Source organism: Thunnus thynnus, chromosome 11 (assembly GCF_963924715.1).
Source record: "Thunnus thynnus chromosome 11, fThuThy2.1, whole genome shotgun sequence".
Taxonomy (NCBI): Eukaryota; Metazoa; Chordata; class Actinopteri; order Scombriformes; family Scombridae; genus Thunnus; species Thunnus thynnus.
This window is the reverse complement of record NC_089527.1, coordinates 20,310,811-20,323,199: the sequence shown is the minus strand read 5'-3', so window position 1 is coordinate 20,323,199 and position 12,389 is coordinate 20,310,811. Positions and strand designations below refer to the sequence as shown.

General features: G+C 38.6%; 1 protein-coding gene across 7 annotated transcripts in view; it reads left to right on the top strand.

The window, feature by feature from the left end:
- The window catches only part of mid1 (midline 1), a 28,864-nt gene extending 16,711 nt beyond the window's left edge, over positions 1-12,153 (top strand). For 5 of the 7 annotated variants that reach the window (XM_067603677.1, XM_067603678.1, XM_067603680.1 and 2 more), the window contains exons 2-12: positions 202-923; positions 2,384-2,443; positions 2,729-2,755; positions 6,028-6,123; positions 6,661-6,768; positions 8,585-8,733; positions 8,825-8,952; positions 9,626-9,769; positions 10,358-10,519; positions 10,644-10,851; positions 10,946-12,153. In XM_067603677.1, coding sequence (XP_067459778.1) covers positions 258-923; positions 2,384-2,443; positions 2,729-2,755; positions 6,028-6,123; positions 6,661-6,768; positions 8,585-8,733; positions 8,825-8,952; positions 9,626-9,769; positions 10,358-10,519; positions 10,644-10,851; positions 10,946-11,294 — 2,097 coding nt within the window. In that variant the 5' untranslated portion in view covers positions 202-257 and the 3' untranslated portion in view covers positions 11,295-12,153. The remainder of the gene's footprint in view (positions 1-201; positions 924-2,383; positions 2,444-2,728; positions 2,756-6,027; positions 6,124-6,660; positions 6,769-8,584; positions 8,734-8,824; positions 8,953-9,625; positions 9,770-10,357; positions 10,520-10,643; positions 10,852-10,945) is intronic. The other 2 variants (XM_067603681.1, XM_067603682.1) reach the window with 2 other exon arrangements.
- Positions 12,154-12,389: the final 236 nt, after the last annotated feature.

Sequence of the window (12,389 nt, the reverse complement as noted above, 5' to 3'; positions counted from 1 at the left end):
GAGATGAATCATTTTGATTTTATTATGATAAGCACTTGATAACAAAGACGGAAAATGCATGATGTCTGTTTTATTCACTTTGTTCCCCCCAAGTAACCTTAATGTCTAAAGCTGGACATGTTGAGGGGACATTACCTCCTATTGAAGAACTTTTTATAGTTGTCCCAGTTTTTTAAATTCATGTCTGTGTCATCTTTGCAGATAGCTGATCAGCTTCCCTGGATTTCGCTGACAACCCCACTTTGTTTTGCCTGAAAATGGAAACATTGGAGTCGGAGCTGACCTGCCCAATCTGTCTGGAGCTCTTCGAGGACCCGCTGCTCTTGCCCTGCGCTCATAGCCTTTGTTTCAACTGTGCCCATCGCATCCTAGTCTCTCACTGCACCCCCAGCGAGCCAATTCAGTCTATCAGCGCCTTTCAGTGCCCAACCTGTCGCTATGTCATCACCCTCAACCAGAGGGGCCTAGAGGGACTCAAACGTAACGTAACTCTGCAGAACATCATCGACCGCTACCAGAAGGCTTCTCTAAGTGGACCTAATTCTCCTAACGAGACTCGGCGTGAGCGAACCATCCCCAACAGCAAAGCCATGACATCTCCCAGCGACAGGGTGCAGTGTCAGTTCTGTGAGCAGGACCCTCCACAGGATGCTGTGAAGACCTGCGTGACCTGTGAGGTGTCATACTGTGAAGAGTGTCTCAAAGCCACCCACCCAAACAAGAAGCCTTTCACGGGCCACCGTCTAATCGAGCCCTTGCTGGATTCCCATCTGCGTGGGCTCATGTGTCTGGAACATGAGGATGAGAAGGTCAACATGTACTGTGTGACAGATGAACAGTTGATCTGTGCCTTGTGCAAGCTGGTTGGCCGACACCGGGACCACCAGGTAGCAGCCCTCAGTGACCGATATGAGAAACTCAAGGTAAGAAATGATCTGTAGTTAGAGGAATGCGTGGAGACCTACAGTATGATGTGCTGAAAAAAAAACAGTTCCTACTTTTTATTTTATCTGCACAGAGCTGATAAAATCTGATTTCTGCATTCTTTCAAAGCCTGTTTTCAGCTTATCCTTGTATGACAGGTGCACAAACAGATATAACCTGATAATATCCATTTTATATATGAAATATGTAATCAAAAGTGACCTTTACTACTGCTTGGTTTTAGCGATTGAGAGATAACTCGCAGTTCATCAGCATATTTTTAAAAAAGTTGCTCACAGCATAAATTCAATATTATTATTTTGGGGTATTATGTTACTATAACCCAAAATCTCTTCAATTGCTTTAAAACCGTGCAGTTTAGCTGAACCGGTTGTACTATAAGAAGAGTGAAGCTTCTGACATAATTGTGTTAAAAATTTAGTAAGTTAGTATCTTCTGTGAAAGGAAAATTATGTAAATAATGCAAATGATCTGCCACTCAATAAATAAAATGTAATCCTGCTTGCAATTATAAATAAGTAGATGCTGAATAATTTATTGGAAAGTAAGACAATCTGCAGCACAGTATAAACACAATAAACGACCTACTGTATGATGACCGATACAAAATAACAAACTCTACAAACTCTTTCAGTTACATTTGACAGTAATGCGTGTGACGGTAATGGACTCAGAAATTAAGATAAACATTTTCACGAGTAACGCCTTCCAGTTAAATGCATGTGAGGAATATTCATGAAAAAGCCTTGGAGGACTGGGTCTCTCTTGGACAGTTTAAAATGTAATGACAGCCAAAGCAAGAGACTGCTTTCACAGTTTTAGGTTAAGTGGAAATATTCACTCTCAGCAGATGCATTAACATCAATAAGCCATGACAAGATGCTGTTACTGTAGCTGGAACGTGTAAAAAGGAGGCTCTGCGTTCCTTCCATTGTAGGTGTGAGCGAGAGTTCGATTTTTGGAAGTCATGGGATCATTTCATACTTAACCACAAGGCAAATAGAAAGTTAGCATCACGCCATTTAACACAATTCAAGCAAGGCTCAAAATCAAAATCAAAATATCCACTACTTTAAGGTCTTTCACTCAATGGATTGAGCTGGTTTGAGCTCTTCAGTCCAGCTGAAGTTTGCTATCCTAAAGTATATCCTGAGAACTGCATGGCATACACTGCATGAAACTTAAAATGAGGGTCCTCCTTGTTTTCACAAACACTCACAGTGTTTCATGCATGACTCACAAAAAAAAAGGGGGGGGTGGGGGGGTTTACTGTATCTAAAGTTTCACTCAAAACCCTTTTGTGCCTGCTCCTCTCTTTCACAATGCTTGATCACAGTGGAACTGGGATGCAGCAATCTTTTGCAATATATTTGGCAAGATAGGTCAGAGGACCCGTCTTAACCTGTCTCCTTTGTTTGATCATGCTGTCGTTGTGCAGAAATCTCCTGGCCGCTTTCTCTGTGTGGGGCGTGATCATTCACACCAGGAGGCAGACCAGGTGATCAGCATTATTTCTTTAATTCCACATTCAGGGACAGGTTTATTTTATGAAACCTGAACGTCACTTATCAAGGGCTTCTATTGGTGTTGTTATAACAACAGAATGAGTGAAATGAGAGTGAAACACATTCTGCGCTCATTACTCCTGGTCAGCCACATAAAGTAAAGGGAATGTAGTCTCGCTGGTTATTAATGTGCAAGTAATATTCTGCTTTGTGTTTTCATTATTTGATGTAGTAGTTATTGTATTGTTCTTTCTCCTTTAATACGGACATTCTCCAAGACATTTGGATACTGGATGAATCCGAAGGCGAGTCTGCTTTATCTTCTTATAGATTTACAAGCTATGATCTTTTTTCTCTGATTTATATTTTCAATTGCTTGATGCAATTTTATAATGGAATTTATTCTGCTATTTGATGTTTTTATTTGCTTTTGTATCTTGCTGACCTTATATTGACAGAAGAAACAAGCAATTCCCATCTTAGAGAAGAGAGTTTTTCTATAAACAGAAAGGAAGAGAAACATTGTTTTCTTTTCTCATGGCAAGCAGGCCAGGACCCAGGTGGCATGCAGCTGAGCCTGTTCATATTTGTTGATTTTTTCCAAACACATGTTTACAGCTACAGTGCCTCACATTTCCCAGACTTTTCCACACAAAGGGATATTGTGATATTGTAAAGGCATAAGTGTGTGCACATGTGTGCATCCAAGTGAAACGCAGTGTAATCTCTTTAGGCAGTTTTTTGCACTTTATAACATGACCCTGGTCAGGTATTCTATCAGTTATTATCTATCCACCATCTATTTTTATGTCAATTTAGTCCTATTCAGAGTCAAAGGAAGGGATGGAGTTTATTCCAACATACCATGAGTGAAAGGGTTAACTGTCACATATAAACAGACAAAACTCTTCTATCTATGGGCAATTTGAAGTTTCAACTTCATTTGAGTCAAATATCTTGAAACATCAGGAAGAAACTGATGTATACACAGCGAGAACATGCAGAAATTTATGAATGAAACTCAAGGTTAAAGTGCTAACCACTGGTCCATAGTGCTGCCATATCTATTATTAGTAATAGTGGAAAAATGGACAGCTTGGACAAAAACATAATGTTGGTAAAAAAATAATGATATGTAGTTCAGTCTGTACATGTTTTAAAGAATATTTAAAAGACTGTATTATACAGCATTAATTATCTTAGCAACAGCTCTAAAGACACACATTTTGGATAAACTATACTTTCATATGTCTTTGTATTATTGTATTACTTCATGATTACTGTTCATAAAAACCTTAGAGTAGTACTGGTAGGCAACTGGGCTACAGTACACCATGTTTGCAAAGCACCACTTTACAGTATCTGCTATACCACATTATGAAATCTTAACAGGCCTATGTGAAAAGCTTTTTCTGCTAACCTGTTAGCAATTAACTATAATTATAAAATAACTATAAAATACCATTGCTTTATACATTTCATAGAATATTGTGTATTCCACTTTATTGAGACACACAGTATGACACACACACACATGCTATGTATGTGTGCGCTACATATATGTTATTTTTATCAAAGGGTGTGGGCCCAACCATCTATGTTAAAACAGGCCTGGAACCTGCTTAGTAGGCCTGTTTCACAACAGATATTTTGACTTGTCATAGCAGGAAAAACAGAGCTGTTAAAGTAACATTAACAAAAGTTCTATTAGCTTCAAGTGCTTCAGTGAACCATGACAGTGAGCCCACATGTACAATACCAGTATCCTGAAACTGAAACAGCTAAATGCAATTCAGCCATCATAAGGGCACAAACTGCCCATAACAAAGTAAAACTCACACATGTGTAACAGGAGCTGTAGTGCTCACAGGATAAAGCGACAAACTTTGACAATGGATACAAATCTCACATGTTGACACAGGATAAAATTCCAAGTCCTGACAGTGACCTGTCAGGACTGAGAGAGGAAGGAAGAGAGACTGGCCAAAGCAAAGGTGTGGGACCAGAAGCTTTCACACACAAAAGGAAGCCGCTATTCTTTCCTCGCATCAGGTTTAAATGATTTTAGGAAAGAGAACTCCATTAGAGAGATCTGTCCAAACACAAAAAGGGTATTAATGTTGCAGGAGAAGGAGTATTTTAGGCACATGGAGAAATCCACTACATGAAAAATGGTAGAAGAAACTGTGTCTCTCATGCTTCCTTTCATCATTTTCTTTTTCATTTGCTATCCCTCTCTCTGTATGGCTTTATTTATGTGATATCTATCATATTCAAACTACAAAAACAACTCGGGGAGTTTTAAGCTTATACATTTGGCTATATTCAACATCAATTGAATGAATATGTTATGCCTCTTATGTTCGTTTTGAACTCGGTTCACCTTTACCTAGTACTCAGCATCTGAAATGGCTTTCATCACCTCCTCTTCTATATAAATAAATCATATTTGTGAGAGTGGTAAAATAAAGCCTCGGCTATTTTAGTACACACGACGCACACACCTTATGAAATCACAATGTGAAACGTGTAACCTGAAAGCTCTGAACTTTGGATCTTTGCAGGCCTCCCTCTCTTGCTGTTTGTTCTCTTCTTTGATTATTTGCAGCATTTGTTGATGTTCAAAAATATCTTTTTGCCCATCGAAATGTCCCTATAAAATTTTTGAATCGGGAAGTTGTACATTGTGTTTTCAGCATATGGAGATGAATTGAATGTTATATACATCTTGGATTACATACCATTTACAATGTGTAACCATCTCAGACATCAATTCATCAATATATATTTTTCTTAAACCTTGCGTGATGATTCACAGTGTCATTCCCAGGATAGTGCACTTTAAAGGCTTAGTCGGGCTGACCTATTCACATAGGCTATATAATTATATAGATGTAATAATAGATTAAAATAAGCTTTTTTAACTGATTAAATTTAAAACATAGTCCTGCCACCACATAAGAAAAGACTGATAATTTAGATTTAGCTGTTGTTTGGGGTTGGTTTGTGTATTAAAACACCTGCCAATCAATTTGTGAGTGATATTTAAGTGATGCCATGACAGTAGATTTTGGGAGGACAACTTTTTTTGTCATTTGAATCATATAAAGCACAATTTAATGTTATGTAATAACACATAAATCCTTCATTCAAGAAGAATAATGTTTGATATTGGAATACATTTTGTACAAACACAGTACAGAGTCATCATGCTACCCAATTACAGTAAGAGATTAAGTTTGAAACATAAGCCTTTGATCTGAGTCAGTGATTTACACAGCCGGGGTTTAGTTGGTCCAAATCACTGGCAGATGCTCTGCTAAGCTCCATGGCCTCAGCAGGCAGTATGATGGGATCTTTGGCACACAGGGAGGACTGGGGGCTCCGTACTGATCGGAAACGAAATGTGGCCAGTCATATTTAGTGGCAGCATTGTCTGTCTTCTCCTGTGCCCGTGCCAGATATGAACCCTATGTTTCCATTCACTTAACTCTCCTCTGAGATTCATTCACCTGTTTATAGCTTGATCAGGGGGGCAGTGTGTAATGAAATATTCTTTTTCAATTTTGTTTTTCAGCAAGCCTTGGATTCCAACCTCAGCAGTCTACTCAAGAGGACCAGTGAGTTGGAAACTCTGATGGGCAAACTTATCCAAACCTGCCAACACGTGGAGGTGAGGTTGTTTATCTGTTCCTGTTCACATGGGGGCTCTTTGCCTCTGTGACATTTCATGGGCAATAACTTCTTAAATTATTAACATAGCGATGAATTGTTGTATCTGAAAAGTGGCTTTTCATCATGTCAACAAGATTAAGCTCCTATTAGCCTGTAAATCAATAGTTTCTATAGTTAATATGCATGTAGTTTGCAACAAGTTGAGCATTAGGTAGGTTAAAGATGAATAACAGAAGGCCAAATATTTATCAATTAACTGGTATATTGTATTTTATTATTATTATTATTATTATTATATCACCTCACTGTACATTTAGTACTGATCCTTGCTTAACATAGATTTAAAATGGCATGAACTGTACTCTAATATGGTTTTTCTGTCACACGGGGTTTGTGTAAGATTAATTATGCTGTCTGTAATGCATGCTAAAACGATTTCATCAAACGAACCTGAAGCTGTGGAGCAAAACATATTGACAAAGCAAATGACTTCCAAAACACTTCCATTATTGACTGTTACTTACGTCCTGTCTAGGTAAATGCATCAAGACAAGAAAACAAGCTGGTTGAGGAGTGTGACCTGCTGATTAATATCATACAGCAGCGAAGACAAATCATAGCTACCAAGATAAAGGAGGGAAAGGTAATGTTTGTCACCTTTTGTATCTTAATAACCTTGTTAGCTGACAGCTGACAAACAAGCTTACAAGTCTACACCTGAGCACACTGTTCTTATTAAAATGCAACATTAACAAATCATTGTTGTTGGGTAAAAACCAAATGTCTCCAAAACATTTTTCTTCTTATAAATGAATAAAACACACTCTATTACAGCCATACTTGGTCTGACGGTGGCTAATGTTAGCTAACATTAGACAGATATTCTTGACATTACTGAAGCTGTGTCGCTAACGTTATTACCCTTCTCTACTGCTACTGTAATGCTACTGTTACACTACATTTTAGCTCGTCACAGATAAACATTTTAAGAATTTGATTACAAAAGTATAACTCAACTTTATTGATATAAAGAAGTAAAACACAGTGCACTTCACCATGAGACATGTTTTTTGTTTCCTGCTTGGAGTGTTTAATTCGCTCTCAGCCAGATCGCTGAATGATGATGTCTTCAAAGCACCTGAATTTAGAGAATCTAAAGCAAATTAAATTCTTCTGTAGTAATAGTCTCGCTTTAAGAAACTAAAATATCTTTTTTTTTTTGGATTCGCAAGTTTTTGAATTTGTCTTATTGGTTTTGAATATAAACCCCAATGGTTGTAGATTTTTTTAACGCCGAGAGGAACATGTATAGCCTAAATTTAGGGTTACAAGTTTTTAATCCAACAATGATGTATTGCTAATTGTAGACTGCATTCCGATTAGAAATGTCCTTATATGTGTTGTAGTTATTATTTGCGCAGAGAAGCCTATAGTTGCATGAAAAAACACACAAAGCATCAAACATTCAGAGGAGGCTCTTTGACATTTCTGCTTATTTAAAATCATTATTTCTTCAGATTTGTTTGGATAGAGTCTTTTATTTGGTTTTGTATATTTTTCAAGCTGCTTCCACTAAAATACTCATCTTGTTTTGGGGTACTTCTGGCACAGTGTCCATACATTTAATATAAATGTCCTGTGCCTTTTGTATGATTTCCCTTCATTTCCCCATGTTAGACACATGGCATGCTTTGCCATGTTCAGTGTCAGAGTAAGATGAACCCTGCTTCCTGTGATCGCCCTCTCTGGAGGAGGACTCTTTCCTTCCTCACCGCGTGCCTTCTGTCAGGTTTTGAGGTTGCTATCAGCCACTAAGCCAATGAGGCACAGAGGGGGGACATAGGAGGGTCTGGTTACTATGGCAGCGTTAGAAGAAGAATGATCTTTATTGTCATTTTGCATGACTTTTCCAGTGTAGTTAAAATAAAACAAACAGCAAACATATAACAGCAGTACCAGAAAACAGCAGTGCTAGCATAACATTTAAAAAGTAGCGCTTGTGCAAGTACAACTAGGCACTAGTTAAATTAAATTTACACATTAACAAATTTACAGAGGTTGAATGCTACAAATTTTTAATAAATAGATGCTAAACGTTTGTGTCTATAAATTGTGTCTGTAGTAACAGTCTCTGAGGATGGAGGTGGGTGTGTGTGTGTCACAGTCCTTGATGTATGTGTGTGTGTGTGTGTCACAGTCCTGGTGTGTCACAAGGGATGCTTCATAAATACACCTCTAATACCAGCTTATTAAACAGGTTGAATCTCACAGCCTTGTGAGTATTACACAACTGAAAAAATTATCAAAGGTGTAAATCAGATTTTTCTCCAGTAGGATTTTCAAATTGGCAGGGAAAAATCTAATCTAGCATCTGGCAGGTTGGTGTCTCCCAGGTTGCACATTGGTTGGTTATTTACCAAGCTATTAATCTATCCAGCATGTCTTTTTTTTCTGTCCAGGCTGTGCGACTGAGGAAACTAGCCCAGCAGATAGCCAGTTGCAAGCAGTGCATTGAGAGATCCTCCTCCCTCATCACTCAGGCCGACCAAACCCTCAAGGAGACAGACCACACTCGCTTCCTTCAGACGGCTAAAAGTATTTGCGAGAGGTGAGGCAACAGTGAACATCAACATTGTCAGCAAAGGATAGATACAGTGTATAAAAGTGACAACACCTCATAATGTACTTCTGTATTACAGAGTCTCTATGGCAACGGCGTCCTCTCAAATCCTGTTACCCGAAATAAACTTAAATGACACCTTTGATACTTTTGCTTTGGACTTCACAAGGGAGAAGAAAATGCTAGAAAGTTTGGATTACCTTACAGGTGAGCGGGGCCTTGCAGGTTAAATACACCATATTGTATTGTTTGGCACAAAGTACATCTGTGAATTATCATAATCTATGGCTCGCTCAATATGTGGTGCCAAATTAGTTTAGTTTCACAACTTTTGGCCAGTTTTCCACACAAACACTTTATAATCCTCCAATTTATAATTTTATATAATTTGGGGGGTTCCTTTATCCAAACTTAAAATTATTTTTACCTTACCCTTGAATTATGGATTTGTACAATTTAAAGGCTTTGGGATGGGTACTGTGGAAGCAGGGAGTTTATATTTCAACTAAGTGAGAGGGCTAAGCTATAGAGAGTGACAGAAAACAAAAAAAAACTTACAAATGTTTGGCTGCAGGTAAGTTTTATTTTCTGCTGAATGAAACAGGTTTGATTGTTTATGCTTAGTGCCTGTTGTGCAGTGTGAATTTAACTCTGCATGGGGGCTGTAGCTGCAATAGCTGGAGGAACTGCAACCCAGCTTAATTACACTTGTTAGAATAAAAAAAAAACACAAATGGGTGGTGCGATTTGGCACCATCTGTCTCTGCAACACACTGTGATTTTTTTTCTTTGTTGTTTTTTTGTTGTGCAGAATGAAATCCACTCAGCTTTGATTATTGTCTTAGAACATCAACATATGTCTTTTGTTTTCCAATTGCAGCACCAAATCCACCGGTAATCCGTGAGGAATTGTGCACAGCTTCATATGACACAATCACAGTTCACTGGACATCTGACGATGAGTTCTCTGTTGTATCGTATGAACTTCAGTACGCCATCTTCACCAGCCAGTCTAATGTTGTCAGTAAGTCTTTTGCTGGAGTGCAGTGAAATGTTCGTGGTGGAAAACATGACAATCGTGGAGGGATTTGAAAGGGATTTCACTTGAAGGGCTTTCCATTGTTTGGTGGCTATGTTACAATACCCAAATAATATTGTATTGAAGCAGCAGGAGAGGAGACTTCTGTTCGGCAAAACTCGTTAGCAAAATACACTGCCATTTTTGCAGTGTGTAGGATGGGATATTGAGAAAAAAATTACAGCTCAGTCAGACTGGATTTACATCCAGATGCACATCATAAGCTCGATATTATCTCGGAGTTGAAATGAGCAAGAGACTGTTTGAATTGATTGCTCTAACAAGGTCACAACATGCTTGATCAGGCAATTTATTCTCATGTGCCTCAGTGCTCTAGTATCCTAGGATGAGTAGTAATGCGACTTTATTTGATGAGACAAAAATAGCAGCTATAGATTAAAGCTCTGCATACAATTACGCTGTATTGTCTCACTTCTTGATTTCAAATACTGAACAAGACCCAAACTCAACAAGAGTTTTAATGATGAATTGGTTTGTTCTTTGTCAGTGACTTTCTGTCTGTCTGGACTGCAGGTTTGTGTAACTCTGCTGATAGCTGGATGATAGTACCAAACATCAAGCAAAACCACTACACTGTGCATGGGCTCCAGTGTGGCACCAAGTACATTTTCATAGTGAAGGCCATAAACCAGGCTGGGAACCGGAGCAGTGAACCAGGGAAACTCAAGACCAACAGTATGTCAAGTTCGGCAACTGCAAACATTAGTTTATTCTAGCACTAATAGACAGTGAGAACTGTGATACATTTTACAAACCAGCATTTTTAAAAAAAAGTTTCAAATGCCTGTCTTTCTTACAGGTCAGCCATTCAAATTGGACCCAAAGTCTGCTCACCGGAAACTGAGGTTGTCCCATGACAACCTGACTGTGGAGAGGGACGAGACATCGTCCAAGAAGAGCCACAGTCAGGACCGCTTCTCCAGCCACAGCAGCTACGGTGTCACAGGAAATGTCTATATTGACAGTGGCCGCCATTACTGGGAGGCTCTGATAGGAGGAAGCACATGGTAAAAACACCCAATACCTTGTTTTTTTTATGTTGTTTCAGATTTACCACGCTATAAATGTATTTATGACATTTTGTTTCCATCCTTCATGCAGGTTTGCAGTGGGCATCGCCTACAAGTCAGCACCAAAACACGAGTGGGTCGGCAAGAACTCAGCCTCCTGGGTACTGTCTCGCTGTAACAACTCGTGGGTAGTGCGTCACAACAGTAAGGAGATGCCCATCGAGCCATCGCCCCACCTGAGGCGTCTTGGAGTATTGTTGGACTATGACTCTGGATCTCTGTCTTTCTACGACGCCGTCGGCTCTCAGCACTTGCATACGTTCGACGTCACCTTTGCACAGCCAGTCTGCCCTGTGTTTAATGTGTGGAACAGATGTGTAACAATCCTCACTGGACTTCCCATCCCAGATCACTTAGAGGGGACAGACTACAGCAACTGACAAAACCTGTCCTGCTGGATTTTCTTTGTGTATCCAAAAAGAGACCAGAATGCCTGCACCTGCACCTCTTTGACTGTGCCCCCCATACTGTTGGCAAAATTTAAAAAAAACAAACAAGATGCAATTAAAGGTCAAAGGTGGACATTCCCAATCACGCCTTTGTTGAAATTAACTGATATTTTTGGACGTATTTAAGAAATGATTTTTGCATTTGTAGATGTATTAATTTGCTTTGCACATTTATGTACTGTACATTACTCTGCTGGATCATTTTAAAGGTTTGCTTACAGTTTAAAAGTTGTGGAGATGTTTTTGAATAGGTTACAGGTTCTTTTTTTAATTTCTAAATTCGTATTATATGTTTTTACATTCATGTGTTGTTAAAGGTAATGATAAACCTTCATGTGCAAGCAACAGGGGACTAAGTCTTTGATCCTAATGTTTCTGGAAAGTTGTGTGATAGGATATTTTCTAATGTTTTTGAACAATTTTTTAGCACTTTGAGAAGACGAAGCCTGCCACTATAAAAATGTATTTCTAAGCCACTTGTACCATAAAATGTTTCCCTTTCTTCTTTTTGTATTGAAAAAGCACCCGATGAAATAGATCACATTTAAATGATTAACAACAATCGCTCTTAGAAATGTCAATTTAAAATCAGTCTTAGCAAGTTTTCCAGTATTTATCTGTAAATGCTCGATAACAGTCCAGCATTATGAGATGATTTATCTCCTCATGGTAGCTTCATACTGGTTTGAATAAAAAAAAAGAGTACAGTTCATCATCAACCGCTTCATCACAATTTTCACATTTAAGTTTCTCTGTGACAAGATGTAATAAAAGTGACTTCATTTGATAATCAGTGTGACTTGTTCTGCTTGTTTTAAGAGGTACCGAATGCTAAAAATGTTTCTCATTAAGATGATAATTTAGTACATTTGTTTATGCTAATTTACACATGATCTCTCATTAAAGCTTGAGCAAACCCTCACAACATCACCGTGAAAAGAAAACACCACAACCATAGAGCAAAGTGTCAGTCTTGCTCTACGGGATTCACTCTGACCCACACTGAGCCAAAATACTACTTCTGAC